We start from the raw sequence: 20,331 nt of genomic DNA on the forward strand, positions 1-20,331 counted from the left end.
TATCCATGAGCATGGGAGATCTTTCCATTTTCGAATATCTTCTTCAATTTCTTTCCTCAGAGACTTAAAGTTCTTATCATGCCAGTCCTTCACTTGTTTAGTTAGTGTTAACCCAAGGTATTTTATATTATTTGTGGCTATTGTAAAGGGTGATGTTTCTCTGACTTCTTTTTTTTTAAGACAGTTAAAAAAACATTTATTTGGCATATGTGCGTTTGTACACATGCCTGCAAGTGTAGGGGTCAGAGGACAACTTGCAAGAGTCAGTTCTCTCCTTCCATCACGTGGGTCCTGGGGATTGAACTCAGGTTGTCATCAGGCTTGGTAGCAAGTCCCTTTAGTGACTGGTTTCTCTGATTTCTTTCTCAGTCCTTTTATCATTTGTATATAGGTTGGCAACTGATTTTTTGAGCTGATCTTGTATCCTGCCACATTACTGAAGGAGTTTATCACCTGGTAGAAATTTTTGTTCGCTTATGTGTACTATCATATCGTCTTCAAATAGTGAAAGTTTGAGTTCTTCCTTTCCAATTTCTATCTCTTTGATCTCCTTTTGCTGTCTTACTGCTCTAGCTAGAACTTCAAGTACTATATTGAATAAATATAGGGAGAGTGGACAGCCTTGTCCTGTTCCTGATTTTAGTGGAATAGCTTTGAGTTTCTCTCCGTTTAATTTGATATTGGCTGTCAGCTTGCTGTAAATTGCCTTTATTATGTTTAGGTTTTATTTATTTATTTTTTTAAGATTTATTTATTTATTATGCATACAGAGGAGGGTGCCAGATCTCATTACAGATGGCTGTGAGCCACCATGTGGTTGCTGGGAATTGAACTCAGGACCTCTGGAAGAGCAGGCAGTGCTCTTAACCTCTGAGCCATCTCTCCAGCCCTATTATGTTTAGGTTTGTTCCTTGTATTCCTTATCTCTCTAGAACCTTTATCATGAAAGGGTGTTGGATTTGGATTTTGTCAAAGGCTTTTTCAGCATCTAGTGAGATGATCATGTGGGTTTTTTTCTTTCAGTTTGTTTATATGGTGTATTACATTGACGGACTTTCGTATGTTGAACCATCCTTGCATCCCTGGGATGAAGTCTACTTGATCATGGTGGATAGTTGTTTTGATGTGTTTGTGGAGTCTGTTTGCCAGTATTTTATTGAGTATTTTTGCATCAACATTCATGAGGGATATTGGTCTGTAGTTCTCTTTCTTTGTTGTGTCTTTGTGTGGTTTGGGTATCAGGGTAACTGTAGCTTCATAACAAGAGTTTGGTAATGTTCCTTCTGTTTCTATTGTGTGGAACACTTTGAAGAGTATTGGAATTGGCTCTTCTTTGAAAATCTTGTAGAATTCTGCACTGAAACCATCTGGTCCTGGGCTTTTTTTGGTTGGGAGACTTTTAATGACTTTTTCTATTTCCTTGGGGGTTATTGGTCTATTTAAATAGTTTATCTGACTTTGATTTAACTTTGGTATGTGGTACCTATCCAGAAAATTGTCCATTTCTTTCAGATTTTCAGAGTACAGTTTTTTGAAGTATGACCTGATGATTCTCAGAATTTCCTCATTGTCTGTTGCTATGTCTCCCTTTTTTCATTTCTTTTTTTTTTTTTAAGATTTATTTATTGGGGGCTGGAGAGATGGCTCAGAGGTTAAGAGCACTGGCTGTTCTTCCAGAGGTCCTGAGTTCAATTCCCAGCAACCACATGGTGGCTCACAACCATCTACAATGAGATCTGGCTCCCTCTTCTGGCCTGCAGACAGAACACTCACTGTATACATAATAAATAAATCTTTAAAAAAAAAAAAGATTTATTTATTTATTACATATACAGTGTTCTGTCTGCATGTGTCTGTGCAGGCCAGAAGAAGGAACCAGATCTCATTACAGATGGTTGTAAGCCACTATATGAGTGCTGGGAATTGAACTCAGGACCTTTGGAAGAAGAGCCAGTGTTCTTAACCTCTGGGCCATCTCTCCAGTTAACTTAGATGCTCTCTCTTTACCTTTTGGTTAATTTGGATAAGGTCTTGTCTATATTGTTGATTTTCTCAAAGAACCAACTCTTTGTTTCATGGATTTTTTGTATTGTTTTCTTTGTTTCTATTTTATTGATTTCATCCCTCAATTTGATTATTTCCTGGCATCTATTCCTCCTGGGTGACTTTGCTTCTTCTTGTTCGAGAGCTTTCAGGTGTGCTGTTAAGTCACTAGTGTGAGATTTCTCCAACTTCTTTATGTGGACATTTGATTCTATGAATTTTCCTCTTAGCACTGCTTTCATAGTGTCCCATAAGTTTGGGTATGTGATGTCTTCACTTTCATTGAATTCTAGGAAGTCTTTAATTTCTTTTTTTACTTCTTCCTTTACCTATTGGTGTTTCAGGTGGGCATTATTCAGTTTCCATTAGATTGTAGGCTTTCTATAGTTTTTGTTGTTGTTGAAATCTAACTTTAAGGCATGGTAGTTTGATAAAATAGAGGAGGTTATTCCAATGTTTTTGTATCTTTTGAGATTTGCTTTGTGACCAAGCATGTGGCCAATTTTTGAGAAGGTTCCATGGGGTGCTGAGAAGAAGGTATATTCTTTTGTGTTAGGATGGAATGTTCTGTAGATATCTATTAAGTCCATTTGAGTCATAACATCTGTTAGGTCCTTTATTTCTCTGTTAAGTTTCAGTCTGGTAGATCTGTCTTTTGGTGAGAGTGGTGTGTTGAAATCTCCCACTACTAATGTGTGGGGTTTGATGTGCATTTTAAGCTTTAGTAATGTTTCTTTTACAAATGTGGGTGCCTTTGTATTTGGGGCATAAATGTTCAGAATTGAGACTTCATCTTGGTGGATTTTCTCTGTGATAAATATGTAATGTCCTTCACAATCTCTTTCAATTGATTTTAGTTTGAAGTCTATTTTATTAGATATTAGGATACCTATACCAGCTTGCTTTTTAAGTCCATTTGATTGGAAAACCTTTTCCCAGCCCTTTACTCGGAGGTAGTGTCTGATTTTGAAGTTGAGGTGTTTCTTGTATGCAGCAGAAGGATGAATCCTGGTTTTGTATCTATTCTGTTAGCCTGTGTCTTTTTATAGGTGAGTTGAGACCATTGATATTGATTGATATTTGCTGTGGGATGTCCTGTATGTTGTGAATAAATAAAATGCTGATTGGCCTGTAGCCAGGCAGGAAGTATAGGATAGGTGGACAAACAGAGAGGAGGGGCTGAGAAGGGGAAGCTGGAGGAGACGCCAGCCTGTCATCCAGGGAGCAATATGTAAAGACAGCAGGTAAAGCCACAGAACACATGGCAACATATAGATTAACAGAAATGGGCTGAGTGTAAGAGTAAGAGCTAGACAATGGTAGGCCTGAGCTAATGGCCGAGCAGTTTAAATAATAAATATAAGCGTCTGTATGTTTGTTTTATAAGTGGGCTACGGGACTGCCAGGGCTTGGTGGACCCGGAGAGAAACACTCTAGCTACAGATATTAATGACCGGTGATTGTTAATTACTGTTATTTTTTTTGGTGGTAGTGTTGTGTTTCCCTTCTATGTTATTTGTTGGTGTGGGATTATCTATTGCCTGAGTTTTCATGGGTGTGTCTAATTTCCTTAGGTTGGATTTTTCCTTCTAATGCTTTCTGTAGGGCTGGATTTGTCCATAGGTATTGTTTAAATCTGGTTTTATCGTGGAATATGTTGTTTACTCCATCTATAGTGATTGAGAGTTTTGCTGTTTATAATAGTCTGGGTTGGCATCTGTGGTCTCTTAGTGTCTGCATAACATTTGTCCAGGACCTTCTAGCTTTCATAGTCTCCATTGAAAAGTCTGGTGTTATTCTGATGGGTTTGCCTTTATATGTTACTTGGTCTTTTTTCTTTGTGGCTCTTAATATTTTTTTTTTTTTGGTTTTTCGAGACAGGGTTTCTCTGTGTAGCTTTGCGCCTTTCCTGGAACTCACTTGGTAGCCCAGGCTGGCCTCGAACTCACAAAGATCCGCCTGCCTCTGCCTCCCGAGTGCTGGGATTAAAGGCGTGCGCCACCAACGCCCGGCTATTTTTTTATTCTGTATATTTAGTGGTTTGATTATTATGTGGCGAGGGGACTTTTTTTTTTTTTTTTTTGATTCAGCCTATTCAGTGTTCTGTAAGCTTCTTGTATCTTCATAGGTATTTCTTTCTTTAGGTTGGGAAAGTTTTCTTCTATGATTTTGTTGAATATATTTTCTGTGCCTTTGAGTTGGTATTCTTCTCCTTCTTCTATCCCTATTATTCTCAGGTTTGGTCTTTTCATGGTGTCCCAATTTTCCTGGACGTTTTGTGTTATGACTTTTTTGGCTTTAGTGTTTTCTTTGACTGACGAATCTATTTTCTCTATTGTGTCTTCAACATCAGAGATTCTCTGTTCCATCTCTTGCATTCTGTTGGTTATGTTTGCATCCTGTTCATTCAGATTTTCTATTTCCAGCATTCCCTCAGTTTGTGTCTTCTTTATTGTCTCTGTTTCAATTTTTAAATCTTGAACTGTTTCCTTCATCTGTTTAATTGCTTTTTCTTGGCTTTCTTTGATTTTTTCCAATTTTTTTGTTTGTTTGTTTGTTTGTTTGTTTTTTGGTTTTTTTCAAGACAGGGTTTCTCTGTGTAGCTTTGTGCCTTTCCTGGATCTCGCTCTGTACACCAGGCTGGCCTCGAACTCACAAAGATCTGCCTGCCTCTGCCTCCTGAGTGCTAGGATTAAAGGCGTGCGCCATTCTTCTGTTTCTTTAAGGGAATTTTTAATTTCCTCTTAAGGGAATTTCTCATTTCCTCTTCAAGTGCCTCTATCATCTTCTTAAAGTCATTTTTAGGATTGATTTCTTCTGCTTCTTCTGCCTTGGTATGTTCAGGTCTTGCAGGTGTAGAACCACTAGGTTCTGATGATGTCATATAGGTCTTTATGTTGTTGCCTGCATTTTTGCACTGTCTACTCATCTCTTCCTCTGCTCAGTGTAGGCAGTGTCTGTGTTTGAGGTTGCCTCTCTTGTTCCAATTGGTAGTCTTGGTCCACTGGGAGTTCTTGGTCGAATCAGTGCTGTTGGGCTCTGTTTCTCCGGGAGCAGCTTAGTCCAATTGGTGTTAGTAGGTTCTGTCTCAGGAGCAGCTGTTCCCAACTGGTGCAGGGTGGGCTTATGGCTCTGGTGGTTGATGTGTTAGCAGGGGGGAACAGGGAAAGGTAGCTGCCTGGTCCCTGGGGCTCCGATGGCTGGGTCCTAGAGGCTAGAGACCTGGTCTGCCAGTCCAGAGATGGGGGCTTACCTGTTCCCAGTAGGTGTAGGGTGGGCTTATGACTCTGGTGATCTGGTTCCGTGACTGGGCTGCACCTTCTTTTGTGTTCTCAGGTCACATTTTGCTCATTTGTCAACTCCTCAGCTGATCTGTTTCCTCAGACTGTAGGTTGCAGGCTTCTGAAACCTCTCCTGAATGGATCTCAGCTGAACAGGTTGATCAGTAGGGTAATCTCACCAACACCTCCAAGTTGTTGGGCTTTGTAAGATGGGCAGCTAGGCCCTAGGTTTGTCTCTGGCAGAATGCTCAGGTCCGTTCTCCCAAACAAATTAAAAAAAAAGAACTATGATAAAAAATAAAATCTGATGCTGGGGTGATGGTTCAGCAGTTAAGAATACTTGCTGCTCTTCCAAAGGGTCCAAGGTCAGTTCCCAGCATCTACCCTGGGTGGTTCACAGCTCCAGTTCCTGGGGACCCAACACCCTCTTATGACCTTCACAGCTGCCTGTACTCACAGCCACCTGCACTCGGGTACACAGAAACAGATACATATAATTAAAAATAAAAATCCTGGGCTGGAGAGATGGCTCAGGGGTTAGGAGCACTGGCTGTTCTTCCAGAGGACCTGGGTTCAATTCCTAGCACCCACATGGCAGCTCACAACTGTCTGTAACTCCAGTTCCAAGAGATCTGGCACCTTCACACTAGTGTACATAAAATAAAGTTAAATAAATTATTAAAAAAATAAAATAAAAATCTTGCTGCGCAGTGGCAATGCATGCTTTTAATCCCAGCACTTGGTAGGCAGAGGCAGGTGGATCTCTCTGAGTTCAAGCCCAGCCTGGTCTACAGAGTGAGTTCCAGGACAGCCAGGGCTACACAGAGAAACCCTTCCTTAGAAAAAAAAGAAAAAGAAAAATAGATGTTCTAATAATGAATGATGAATAATGAATAAAGCCTAAATTATGTTTATCTTTTGCCATTGCAGTGGTAAAATATGACTTCCTGTGTGTTATGGAGGAAGGGACCCCCAGCTGTCAAGATGTGGCCCTAAGGACCTACATGAAACACCAGCGTAGACATCCGGAGAATAGTATATTCTGAACAAAGTGCATCTGGCCTTCCAACTTTGAATAGTTCCCCTTCCAGGGCAGGCAGCAGATTTTTGTACCTGATCAACACAGGGACTGGGCAACCTCCTCCCTCCCTCCCTGTCTCCTCTCTCCTCAAATGCCAAGCTCCAGGTTCCATGAGAGACTGTGTTTCAAAAAATAAAGAAATAAATAATAAGGTGGGGGACCAGGGCTGGCCCAGTGGGTAGCAGCAGTAGCCTCACAAGCCTCACAAACCGAGTTCAGTTCTCAGGACCCATGTAAAAAGCTGGCCATGGTGGCATGAGTCTGCAATTCCAGCATTCTTCTTTTTGAGAATTCTCCGTTCTTCTTTTTGTTTGTTTGTTTTGTTTCTCCAGACAGTGTTTTCTGTGTAGGCCTGGCTGTCCTGGAACTCGCTCTGTAGGCCTGGCTGGCCTGGAGCTGACTCTGTAGGCCTGGTTGTTCTGGAACTCGCTCTGTAGGCCTGGCTGGCCTTGAACTTGGTATCTGCCTGCTTCTGCTTCCCCAGTGCTGGGAATAAAGGTGTGCACCTCCACAGCCTGGCTGAATGTCAGCATCCTTTGGGTGACGCTGGAGGTAGATTATACAGAACAGCAGCAACAGACTCCTAGAAGTTGTCCTCAGACCTCCATGTGCCTGAACGACAGAGCACACACTGTCCCTATGCAAATATTTAGAATTTTTTATTTTATAGTGTGTGTGTGTGTGTGTGTGTGCGTGTGTGCATGGGTGTGGATATGTACAAACGTATCGAGGTGCCCTTGGAGATCAGAGGAGATCAGCAGCTGGAGTTACAGGCTGAGGCGAGTGCTGTGTCCTCTGGGAAAACGGTCTCTCCAACCCACAAGTAAACATTTTAAAAAATGGTGAGATCAGCCGGGCGGTGGTGGCGCACGCCTTTAATCCCAGCACTCGGGAGGCAGAGCCAGGCGGATCTCTGTGAGTTCGAGGCCAGCCTGGGCTACCAAGTGAGCTCCAGGAAAGGCGCAAAGCTACGCAGAGAAACCCTGTCTCGAAAAACAAAAAACAAACAAACAAAAAAAAAAAATGGTGAGATCAATAAAGAACGACCCCCAACATCAACCTCCAGCCTCCACAAATGTGTGGGCACACATGGCAGGCACGTGCATACACAAATGCATGCACATATACATATACACACACATGTGCGCACACACATACACTCCTGCAACATGAATAAACGATCAACTATACTGAGAGTAATTTCAGTGTTCACAGGAGCACAGCAGAAGGCGGCCCATGAGAGTGTAAGCGGCAGGCTGACCACAGATTCCGGCTGCTCAGTCTTCAGTGCTGGGCCTGAGCCCGTGCCGGGCACAGCTGAGATAAGTCTCACTTTCAGTTCCTGTTTTTTTTTTTAAAGCTGAGCGTGGTGGTGCACACCTGAAATGCAGATGTGGGAGGATCAGGAGTTTGCAGCCGGTCTAGACGACTTGGACTTTCTTTCCCTGGCTTGCTCTACCATTGAGTTACACCTCCGCAAACTGCCTCTCCACCCACCTTTTCACGGAAAGATTTAGCTGGGTGTGGTAGCACACACCTTTAATCCCAGCTTCCGGGGGCAGAGGCAGGCCGGTCTACCAAGTGACCTCCAGGACAGCCGGTGCTACCCAGAGTCCCTGTCTCAAAAGACTAAACCAGACAGGTACAGTCTGCAGGCTGGGACAGAGCTTGTTTAGCACGCCGCCCCGAAGCCCGGATTCTACCCCTGCCTGGCGAAGCATAACCAGGTGTGGCAGCTCACACAGGCCTGTCACCTCAGTACGTGAGAGGCTGAGACAAGGGGACTGAATAGGATCTTCAAGGGCCTCCTCGACTGTACAGACCAGCCTAGGCTGCGTGAACCCCCTCTACCCCAACCCCGTCTCAGTGACCACTGGCCCCAAGGAAGGCACGATGGTGAGATGACTTCAGATCTCTTCTGCGCTTCTCCCTTCCGGGGCGGGGATGGAGGGGACTGGGGGTGGGGGAGGTGGGGGTGGGGGAGGGAACTTTATCTGGTAGGAGGGAATCAAGGCCAGGCCTTTGAGGGACAGCAGTCTGGTTCTGAGAGCCTAGAGAGTTGATGAGACATTACTCGGGTAATTGGGGAAATAGCTAGTTAGTGTCACTCGGATTGACAGGTTTGTTCTCCAGAGGGCAGTTTCCACCATCTGGAGGCTGTACCGCACACAAGAGCTTCGCAATACCCAAGGTGTTTATGGAGTCCGTGGCAGTCGCCTGGGTGTTCCCTGCACCTAGCAGGCGTCTAGGCAAGGAGTAGGTGCTCAGGAGGCGCCTACTGAGCTGGATGGTGAAAGGTTTCTGGGGTGTGAGCTCCAGCGGAAAGCCTCCCCGCACTCACTGCGTGCCCGCCGAAGCCTTCTCTCTGGAGTGAACCTTCTGGTGTTTGGTAAGACAGTGGTTCTGGCTGAAGGCCTGGCCACACTGGGGGCATCTGTAAGGCTTCTCGCCGGTGTGGACGCGCTGGTGCACCATGAGAGATGAGTGGCAGCTGAAAGCCTTGCCACACTCACCGCAGAGGAAGGGCTTCTCGCCGCCGCCGCCGGTGGGGCTGCGCTGGTGCTCCTGGTGCCCCAGGGGAAGGCCTTGTCGCGGCTGTGCGGGCGCCAGTGCAGCGCCAGGGCCGAGCTCTGCAGGAATCCCTTCCCACACTGGCTGCATGCAAACATGCTCTCCTCGGTGTCAGCGCCCACCCAAGGCCGCCCGTGCTCTCCTGACGGCAAGCGTGTCCTCTGGTGGTTCCGGGTCAGTCCCTCGGTGGACGGGTGTCTTTGCTGCATCTGGCGGGTGAGTGTTCTGGGGGAGTGCCTTGCTGGGAGGAGAAAGGGCGCCCCCGGGGGACATTGACAGCAGGAGCAGGCTTCCACGGCGCAGCCTTGCTCCCTAACACGGTCCGGTCTGGTCCAGTCCGGTCCGGCATTACCCAAGCTGGCTCTCCAGCGACCTGGCCTCTTCAGCTGCTTCTGAGACAGCCCTGTTTTGTAAACACCCTCCTCCATCACCTCAGGCTCCGCCTTCCACTCTGTAAAAGACTGAAGTGGAATTTTCTGTGGATGAGCATAAGCATGGCCCTGGATTGCTGACCTGGAGATGCAGGTAAACTAGAAATTGAGTAGAAATCACAACCACCCGGAAGTCCAAAGGCACAAAAGCAGAGTCACAAAAGGGAGTTGCTCAAAGGGACTCCCAACTGAAGACTCCTGCCAGGCTTCACATGAGAGGAGGGCACATCTCAGAGGTCTGGGGATCAGGAGCTAATTCAGCCATGGAAACACCCACCGACAGGCTGCACCCGCATAAACTCAAGGGAAAGAGGCCTGCCACCCCGCCCTCTTTAGCGTCCCTCAGAACAGCTGGAGCTGCTGAACACATCCAAGTGCAGCAAGCCTCCTCTGTGGAGGAGGGGAGCCCCCAACCCCATTTCCTTACCACTGACCCCTGCATAGTACCCTGTATCTGACTGCCTGGAGCAATTCCAGTTTTCTCTCACCTAGGCCCTTCTCTCTGTAACAGTGTTTCTCAAAAAGATACAAGAAGCATGGTGGTGCATGCCTTTAATCCCACTACTTGGGAGGCAGAGGCAGGAGAATCTCTGTGAGTTTGAGGTCAGTCTGGTCTACATAATGAGTACCAGGAGAAACCCTGTCTCTAAAAACAAAAAAACAAACAAAAAGGGAGTAATTTTGGTAAAGAAGGCAGAGCAGCTGGGGCCAGAAACAACATCCAGGCCTAGGGGCTGTGGCTACCGGAACCTGGGCTGCTGGGAACTGGGGCCATGAAGACAGAGTGACCCACCTGACCTCTGTACCCCCCACCGGACACAGCACTCTTGCCCAGAACACATAACTTTGTTTGTTTGTTTGTTTATACCATTTTTGGTCTCTTTTTCACAAAAATGTGTTTCTCAAGCTTCCAAGGCTTGAGAACATAGTTAATGTCCACTGTCTGTTCAATTAAGACGGAATGAATTCATTCACTTGTTCATTAAACAACTTTTAAAGAGAAATCCGTAAAAAAGAAAATGTTTGGGAGCTTATAATATATTCTAGTAGTTGGGAGGTTGAAGCAGGAGGATCACTGAGTTTGAGGCAAGCTCAGGCCACACAGTGAGTTCAAGGCCAGAGTGAGATCCTGCCTCAACAAGCCACCTGCCTTTTTTTTAAAATAAGAAAAGTTATGTCATCCTCCTAAGGATCTGCCCTTGGCTGTCCTTCTGCCAGAGTGGGTTTTGGTGATGTCTGTAGCCTTGCTCCGCCCCTTCCTGGTCGGCCTGCCTCCATCTCCTGCCTCTGGCCACCACCTGCTTACTGAGCAGGGCCCTGACTCCTCCTCCTCATCCTCGAATTCTTGTCACTCACCCTTGTCAGGAGGCAGAGTGTGGGTGAGCTTTGCCCCCTGCTGTGTCCCCGCACACTATTCTCTGGCACACAGCTGGCACACAGCTGGGGAGGAAGGGCTGGCTGGGGGATGGGGAAGGTGCACACGCTCACCTGGACAAACCTCTCTTGGGCTTTTCCTGAGCTCTTCCCGGGGAGATCACATCTGGTTGGTGGGGTGGAGGCCCTGCTCCTAGGGGAAAAAGCAGCAGGACTGGATGTGCTGTGGCTCTGCTTGGAACCCCGAAGGACAGCCCAAGAACAGAGACAAGGCACCTAGAGGGGTGTGTGTGCCATCACCAGGAACATGAGACCTGTGGGCCCCAAATCACTGAGGAGTCCATACCTGGCACCCGCCTTGGTCACCTAGAAAAGCTCTGAGGCAAACAGACTCAGGCTCCTAGCCCTCACCTTACCTCCCCGCAGGCCTCTCTCACATGGCCTGGCCCTGGGACCAGTCACAGCTCAAAGCCAGGATCCACCAGCTCTGGTGCTAATGGGCTCTTCCCTAACACGATGTGGGAAGAAGGGCTGGCAGCAGCAGACACCCAGCTTTGGAGGAGCCAGCCTACCCGGAGCAAGAAGGTTCTGGTAGTTCTCCAGCATTACTTCCTTATACAGAGCCCTTTGAGGAGCGTCCAGCTGACCCCACTCCTCCTGGGTGAAGTCTACAGCCACCTCCTTGAAAGTCACCAGTTCCTGAAATGACACGTACATTCTCATTCACCTAGGGCAAGAATGATTCTGTGTCCATTGTTCCAAGAGCCTACGACTAGGAACCTGGTAGAGCCCCTGGTGAACAGCAGCTGACCTCAGGAGCAGAAGCACTGTGCAAAGGCTGAGGGGTGGGGCAGAGAACAACACACACTGCATCCTGGGTTTGACAGTGAGACTGAACGGCATTGCGACACCCTGACAATTCCATGGCCCTGCATGCCCATGATCCAAGCTGCTTGGGAGGATGAGGCAGAAGGCCAGCAAGGTTGAGATCGACCTGGGCAACTTAGTGAGATCTTTTGCTAAAATTAAAAAAAGGTGTAGAGTGAGGCCCTGGGCTAAACCTTTAGTGCAGTGCGTAAGTTTTCATGTGTATGCCCTGGGGGAGGTTGATTTTGATTTGAGTATCGAATCATTCCAAGATATAACAAGTTGATGTTTCATAAAAAGCATCTGTTTAAGAAGTGGACTACCACATTGATGTAGTCCCCCCCCCATACACACACACACACACACACACACACACACCACATACACACACACACACAGAACACATGCAGACATTTCTTAGATAAACAAAGGTAAGCTGCAACATCATGACCTTTCACCCCACCTTTATCTCTTTATAGAATCACAGAAATATCACATTCAAGAAATTTAATATTGGTACTGTGGTATTAAATATATAACTCATTTCCAAGTTTTCTCAATTGTCCTAAATTGCCTTTTATCATTTGTTTTGGATCTGCTGTATGTGGTTATCATATCTTGAGTGTGTCTAACACATCTCAGCAGCTAGCCACATTTCACAACATGTGGGATTCATTTATTCATGAACAACTGGGTCTCTTTATGACTGAACTCAAGATCCTTCCACCTCAGATCCCTGAACATACACCACTGTGTCCACCCATGTGTTCCACAGCTTTCAATAAAATCGATGTTATTTTGTCTGTAATCATATTTCACTTTTTTGTTTGTTTGTTTGTTTGTTTTTTTTTTTTTTTTGAGACAGGGTTTCTCTGTGTAGTTTTGGTGCCTGTCCTGGATCTCACTCTGTAGACCAGGCTGGCCTCGAACTCACAGAGATCCACCTAGTTCTGCCTCCCGAGTGCTGGGATTAAAGGTGTGCACTGCCACCGCCGGGCTCATATTTCACCTTTTTTTTTTTTGGTTTTTTGAGACACAGGGTTTCTCTTTGTAGCTTTGCGCCTTTCCTGGAACTCACTTGGTAGCCCAGGCTGGCCTCGAACGCACAGAGATCCACCTGCCTCTGCCTCCCGAATGCTGGGATTAAAGACATGCACCACCACTGCCTGGCCCTGTTACCCTTTTAAATAAAAGTAAATATTTACTCTATGTGAACGAGTGGTTTTCCTGTGTGTGTGTCTGCACAATGTGCATGCCTAGTGTCTGAGGAGGCAGGAGAGAGCACTGAATTCCCTGTAATTACAACTGGAGGTGTGAGCCACCATGTTGGTGCTGGGGACCAAACCTGGGTTCTCTGCAAGAACAGCAAGCGCCCTTAACCCCTGACCATCTCTCCAGCCCCCCCCACTATCACTCTTATTTGAGGGCTCCCATTTATCCTTGCCTGATCTACCTGGGGAAACTTCCCCAAATGTTCCTTGAGGTCTCTCCAGTCCTGGCCAGCACGTGGAGTTAAGCAAAATGACCTTGGAGGAAAACTGATGCCAGCAGTTTCTGGCAACTGAGCCACCTTCTAGACTGAGTCTGGCTGGAAGGGTCTCAGGTGTCATCTGGACTCTAACTGGTACTGCTCCGACTGTCCCAAGCTCCTTAAGGACTGGAAAGCAGGTGCCCAATCGCAGGTCCGTGGCTGACTGCAGACCCAGGGTTGGCAAGAAATGGGACCATCTTCTTTGTAAATGAAGAAAAGACAGCCACTCACCTCAGATCTGGCTTCCAGGGGTCCCCAGTCTGACTTATCCTGGGGAGTCTCTTTGGGAGAAAGAGCAGGGTCCGGAGCTGGGCATGGAGAAATGGGTCAAGAAACGAATCGAGCTTACCCACACCCACCAGGCTCCCGGCTGAAGTAAGGCCCACTCACCCGCGGCACAGTCGGAAGTCGGAGAAGACCGGGCAGGTATAGGGTGGGAGAGGGCCTCAGATCCGGCACAATCTAATACAGTCTCAGGGTCGACATCGCCTCTCAGTGTCCAAACATCTCAGATACGGAGGGGAAACGTGGCCATTCCTCTCCCATCAGCATGTTTGATTGAGACAAGCAAGCCAGATGTGATGCTGCTGTTTCGGGTGATCTGGCCTGACTGCTCTGAGAGGCATCCTCCTCAGGTGCAAATACGCCACTCTTTGAGATGAAGCGAAGGTGTACCTGCCTGCGCTGGTTCCAGGGCCAGGGTCTCCATGGTGACCCCCAGAGTTGCCTGAAGGACTGAGCCGCTCTATAGCCACCTGATCAGGTCCTGCAGCCAGGATCTGGGGACAGCAGCCCGCAGGGCAGCCTCTCGGTGACCCCTCTCCCGGGGTCAGGTGCAGCGGGGTGGAGTCTCCCCCACACTCGCCCACGGACACACAGGCAGGGCCCGCTCTCGCCATGTCGCGGTCACACATGCCGACTCCCATCTCACTCTTCCTGGGGACAGGGTTAGGACTCCCGGACCAGCGGGAGCGGAGCACAGCTGGCAGACAGACTCCGGGACACGCGTACGTGTGGACTGGCCAGTGAATGCTCAGATGGCCCGACAGCGGGAGAACCTGAACCCTGCACGGGACCGATCGCTACAAAGAGCAGCTGGACGCGCGCCTTGGGGAAACGCGCCTGCGCGGAGCGGGCGTGGACTACATTTCCCAGCCGTGCTCAGGCACCGGCTCCATTCTCGGGAAACCGGGGACCCCCACAGGTACACCCCTCTCCCTCCTGCCTCCCCCAGCAAGCTCTCAGAACGTCTGACTGACATGTGAGTAACATAGGCTCCTGGGACATGTCATTCAAGGTGTGCTTGGCTCCTTGCCCAGGAAGATTTAGTGTGAGAGTGTGGGGTCAGCCATTGGGTTGGGGTTAGGGTTAGGGCTTGGGTTCCCGCTAGGGATCAAGTTAGTTTTGAAAAAACAACAACCTTATATTCTTTTACTAAACAAACCATTTTAAATGATAATTAGATTTCTCTAAATACTGTCTGTGTTTTCTCATTGGCCAATGCCTCTGCTTGCTGGACAGCCACTGCCTCAACAGTAGGATAAAGTATTCTCTCTGGAGGATGCTACTGAGCTACATAATATCCGTAAAACCTAAATTAACTTCAAATACTTAAATCGGTTTTCAAAATTTTGTCTATTATTAAAAGATTTCGCCAAGCAGTGGTAGCGCACGCCTTTAATATCAGCGCTCGTGAGACAGAGCCAGGAGGATCTCTGTGAGTTCCAGGCCAGCCTGGTCTACAGAGCAAGATCCAGGACAGGTACCAAAACTACACAGAGAAACCCTGTCTTGGGGGTGGGGGTAGTGGGAGGTGGGGGTGGGGGTGGCCTTGAACTCACAGAGATCTACCAGACTCTGCCTCCTGAGTGCTGGGATTAAAGGCGTGCACCACCGCCATCCCCATTATGGACTCTTAATGACTTTCGAAGATTATCCAGAGACATTTCCAATCTATGGACCACTATTGGGGTAAAAAATGATGAACTGAGTAATTTGTTCAAAACTTAGAAGGTGACCAGGACTTAAATACTCCAAGAGAATTATCAGCTGAAGCTGAAAGAGAATTGGCTTTGGTGGAAAAGAAAGTACAGGATGCACATGTGGATCATTTGGATCCAAAGCTTGATTGCATTTTGGTTATTTCACCCTCTAAGCATTCTCCTACAGGAATTTTAATGCAGAGGGAAGATATTATGTTGGAATGGATATTTCTAGCAAATAAACAGAGTAAAAGATTAAAAACTTATGTGGAAAAGATCTCTGAGTTGATTTTAAAAGCAGGAATTGATCCAGCAGAAATTGTAGTACCTTTAACTAATAATGAAATTGACAAATTATGAGCAGAAAGTGAACACTAGCAAAGAGTTTGTAGTAATTTTTGGAGAGAGATTAACAACAAATATCCCCAAAGCGATAGAATTAAACTTGTAAAGAGAGATAACCTTCTTGAATTGCATGGGAAACATCAATATCTGGAGCCCCTACATTTTATACAGATGCAAATAAACCAGGAAAGGCAGGTTATAAATCAGAAATTTTAAGTAAAGTAGTTCAAAGTCCTTATAATTCTGCTCAAAAATCGGAATTATATGCTATTCTGAAGGTATTAATAGATTTTTCGGAACCTCTCAACACAGTTACTGACTCAGTATACCAAAAGAGTGGTCTTACATATTGAAACTGCAGAACTTATACTGATAAGTCAGAATTAACTTTGTCATTTATTCAGTTACAAGAAATAATCAGTATTAGGAATCATCCCTTATATATAACTCACATCTGATTCCATATGGGTCTGCCAGGCCCTCTAGCACAAGGTAATGATGAGATCAATAAACTATTGATAGGAAATGTGCTAGAGACCTCAAGATTTCATAAAAAAAAAATCATGTCAATAGTAAGGGTTTAAAAAAGGATTTTTTTTGTTTTGCTTTGTTTTTCAAGACAGGGTTTCTCTGTGTAGCTTTGCTCCTTTCCTGGAACTCACTTTGTAGACTAGGCTAGCCTCAAAATCACAGAGATCCACTTGCCTCTGCCTCCCGAGTGCTGGGATTAAAGGTGTGCACCACCACCACCCGGCTAAAAAAGGATTTTTCCATAACCTGGCAACAAGCCAAGGAAAATATAAAGAAATGTCCTACTTGTTCTTTATACAATCAAACTCCGCTAACAGCAGGATATAACCCAAAAGGCACTCAGAGGAATGAAATCTAGCAGATGGATGTGTTTCATTTTATAAAATTTGGAAAATTGAAATATGTACACCACATCATTGATACCTACTCAGGATTTCAATGGGCAACTGCTCTGAGTTCTAAAAAAGCTGATTCTGGCCGGGCGGTGGTGGCGCACGCCTTTAATCCCAGCACTCGGGAGGCAGAGCCAGGCGGATCTCTGTGAGTTCAAGGCCAGCCTGGGCTACCAAGTGAGTTCCAGGAAAGGCGCAAAGCTACACGGAGAAACCCTGTCTCGAAAAACCAAAAAAAAAAAAAAAAAAAAAAAAAAAAAAAAAAAAAGCTGATTCTGTAATCATGCATTTGCTAGAAGTTATGGCTATCATGGGTATACCTGTACAAATTAAAACTGACAATGCTCCAGCATATGTCTCTGGTAAAATGAAACACTTTTTTGCTTATTACAATATAAACCATATTACAGGTATACCACATAATCCTACAAGCCAAGCAGTCATGGAAAGATCAAATTGAACTCTAAAGGATATGCTAAATAAACAGAAAGGGGTAACAAAACCCCCTAGAAATAGATTACATAATGCTCTATTAACTTTGAATTTTCTCAGTACTAATAAGAAAGAAACAAAGGCTGTGAATAGATATTGGATAATACCTTTTCTACAGTAGGAGAAAAGCTTTGGATACCATCAACATCAATAAAGGTTCGATTTGAACAAGAGAAACTTCTTAATTAGAAGAGGTGATAGTTCATCAACCAGCATGACCATTCAATTTAATTTAACCTATACAACTAACATACTTTTCATTTAATCAGATATAACTTGTCAAAAGGGAACATCCCCAAAGTTAGGGTTAGGGAAGGGTTTTTGTTTTTGTCTTTCAGGAGAATGAAGGCTAAGGAATCTGAAGAACACTGGATAAATGAAACATCTGAAGGAAAAGGACAAATCATTCAGAAAAAAATGTCCCAAGAAAAAGAGTAATTTGGCCTTTTGGTATATCACATATAAAATTTCATAAGTGTTCCTAAATGTTTGTTTTTGCTGTTCTCCACAGACACATAATACAAGTGGTCTTTATGTAGTCCCAGTTCAATTAAAAATTAAAGCTGGCTTTGGAGTTGGAGTATGGCTCTCTTATTCTCTAAACCCAAGCATGTTTTTTAAAGAAAATTCAAAATCTCTGTATCATGGCAGAAGAGCCACCTGATATGAGACAAAAGAAAAAACAAAATTAAGGGACTATTCTATTGCCACTAATCTCATAATTCTTTGGTTTTATTTGACTCTTTAAACCTTTTCTAAAGGTATGAATTTTATATCTAAATTAATAAGATTTAATATATTTATATTTTAAACTTTTGTCATGATATTAATAGTCATATAGAATATTAACTAATTCTAAAAAAAGGGCTTCATATAGCTTCCTGTACATGATTTCCCCTTTGAGTCTGTATCAGTTTTCTGCAGGGAACCATGACCATGCCTAACAATGACTTTGAAGTCTCCAAAAAGATAATGGGGCCCCACAATGATGATTCCATCAGGATGATAATAATACTACTAAGCTGACAAACACCATCCAAAGATTGGCTTTGGACTACAAACTGCTCAGGAGAATTTTGAGATGGCTAGCTGAGATGACCCAGCTTCACAGACTATTCCAGCAAGCCCTGCAACTTTCACATTATAAGAGACTGGACAACAAATGATACAGCTACCTCTCCCAGGACTTAACAATTAACCCCAAATTTTTCTTTTCAGGATCCCCTAAAGATGCTGTCACCCCCAGACAGCAGGAAGTAATTTTAAGAACATGATGCCCACATTCCCAAGAGGTGGGATGCATGGTTTTGGGTCATTCAGTGGGTTATGGATAATTGTCATTGTTTAGGATGGTTGGTTACAAATTGTTAATTGACAATGGTCAAGAAAAAAGCTAAACAAAGAAAATTGGATTTGAGGTTCTTCTTTGAAAAAAAAAAAAGAGCATATGGATAAGTGTAACTTATTAAATCTACTCCAAAAAAAGATATAGGAATGATAGAATAAAGGGTCGATTATTGAATCTACTCCGAAAAGAAAATATGAGAGAATATGGATATAAGATAAAAAGGTAGAATATTGCATTTACTTTTAAAAGGCAACTACTAATTTTAAATATTTTACATTGGATTGGATTTTTGTATTTTGTGTACAAATTATGTATATTGATACAATTTGAGATTGATTTGTTAGAAAATACTGTACATATATTTCTAATCTTGTTCAAGGTATTGTACCTATACAGCTCATTTAACAATGTAATGCAATTTTCTAGTCCTTGAAAATTATTACCTATTTAGGATGATAAAGAAATGAAAGTTAGTAGTTAGTCATTACAATGAAACCTGTAGTCATATTAGGTCTGTCCTCAAGGTCAAGCAGACGTATATTTTAGATAGACAGGTCATCTTCAAACATTTCACAGATCTACAGAATATGGCATTTAAGATGTTTTAATAGCATAGATTATTTTTTATGACAATGAGACATGTCTGCTCCTGGCAGCACCAATCTACTCAGAGAAGACGATGGGCATTGAAGAAACTCCATATGGAGTTTTCTTTCTTTGTGGCAAGTTAGCCACTGGGCAAGAAAATGCCCTTGTCTTGACTGCTGACCGTATGCTGTCCAAATGGACAAGCAGGATACAAAAGAAAGGACTGCTGATCCTTGCCAAGACAAGGTAAGAAGGCTCTTTAGAAAGTCCTGCTTCACAGTTGAGTCTGTCAGATATGCTAGGCCTGTAGGCCAAAGATGGATGCCCCAACATTGCAAAGAAATCTTAGGTGACTGTCCAGGCAGCCAGCTGTTTCTGTCATTTCTCACATTTTTCAGAAGTCGCTTGTTTGCACTTCCTGTTTACTCAGTTAATATTATTTCCTTCTCGGGTCTCCAGGAGAGTTGAAGATTAAATAGTTATAGTTTTCCTTGTTAAGAAATTCAGAAAACAGGGGGCTGGAGAGATGGCTCAGAGGTTAAGAGCACTAACTGTTCTTCCAGAGGTCCTGAGTTCAATTCCCAGCAACCACATGGTGGCTCACAACCATCTGTAATGAGATCTGGCGCCCTCTTCTGGCCTGAAGGGATACATGCAGGCAGAACACTGTATACATAAAAAATAAAATAAATCTTTAAAAAAAAAAAGAAATTCAGAAAACAAACTCACTAAAGAGGTGTAAAGTGTATAAGTTTGAAAGACATCCGAAGATAGTTTTCAGTTGGTAATGCAAATTAGGATAGAAGATGAATTATAATCTTTTGGATTCACAAAGATAGGATAAATAATGGTGTATTTTCTCTGAATTTGTCAAATGCAAATGGACTAGACATTGTTGATGTATTTATTGCCTGTATATATTGTATATAGTTATTGTACTTATTGTATATAGTTTTTCTTATACTAGTGATAAACTTTTTTAAAATTTTAGGCAAAAATAAGGGGAAATGTGGTGATATTTTATTTGTGCTCTAACAAAGTTTGCCTGAAAATCAGAAGGAGGAGCTAGCCACTAGTTAACCATAGAGGTATGGAGGTATGTACAGACAGACAGGAAGTGGTAGAGCTGGGTGGAAAGAGGAAGTGATAAGTTAAGGTGGAGAGAGGAGCTTGCTCTCTTTTGGTAGAGGATTTCATAGGGGTAAGAACTAGTAGCTTGCTGCTCTGCCTCTCTGATCTTTCAGCTTTTATCTCAATATCTGGCTCTGGGTTTTTTATTAATAAGACGGTTTAGTAATTTGTGTTATAACTGTCCATACTTTTTTTCTTTCTTTCTTAAGCCTATGCACATTGTAAAACACTCTGGAACCTGTTGAGAGGTTTTCTTCTGTCTGGATCTCTTTTACTTCATACCTCTCATCTTTTTTGACCTTGTGAGCAAACTTTAAACTGCTAAGCTACACTGGGTCCTCCG

At 44.3% G+C, this 20,331-nt stretch overlaps 1 protein-coding gene across 1 annotated transcript; it reads right to left on the bottom strand.

The window, feature by feature from the left end:
* Positions 1-9,300: 9,300 nt before the first annotated feature.
* On the bottom strand, positions 9,301-14,078 carry LOC107402013 (uncharacterized). The gene is made up of 5 exons (XM_076549330.1): positions 13,855-14,078; positions 13,411-13,507; positions 11,354-11,480; positions 10,896-10,974; positions 9,301-9,437 (listed from the first exon to the last, which is right to left on the bottom strand). Exons 1-5 carry the CDS (start codon positions 14,076-14,078, stop codon positions 9,404-9,406), a joined length of 561 nt encoding a protein of 186 aa, XP_076405445.1. The 3' UTR covers positions 9,301-9,403.
* Positions 14,079-20,331: the final 6,253 nt, after the last annotated feature.

The sequence above is a fragment of the Peromyscus maniculatus genome, chromosome 12 (genome assembly GCF_049852395.1).
Source record: "Peromyscus maniculatus bairdii isolate BWxNUB_F1_BW_parent chromosome 12, HU_Pman_BW_mat_3.1, whole genome shotgun sequence".
NCBI lineage: Eukaryota > Metazoa > Chordata > Mammalia > Rodentia > Cricetidae > Peromyscus > Peromyscus maniculatus.

Coding starts and splice junctions, on each gene's coding strand:
- LOC107402013 (XM_076549330.1), bottom strand. CDS start 14,078: ATGGCGAGAGCGGGCCCTGCCTGTGTGTCCGTGGGCGAGTGTGGGGGA. Junction 13,508..13,854: donor CCTGGAACCAGCGCAGGCAG/GTACACCTTCGC, acceptor ATTCGTTTCTTG/ACCCATTTCTCCATGCCCAG. Junction 11,481..13,410: donor CCCTGGAAGCCAGATCTGAG/GTGAGTGGCTGT, acceptor GTGTCATTTCAG/GAACTGGTGACTTTCAAGGA.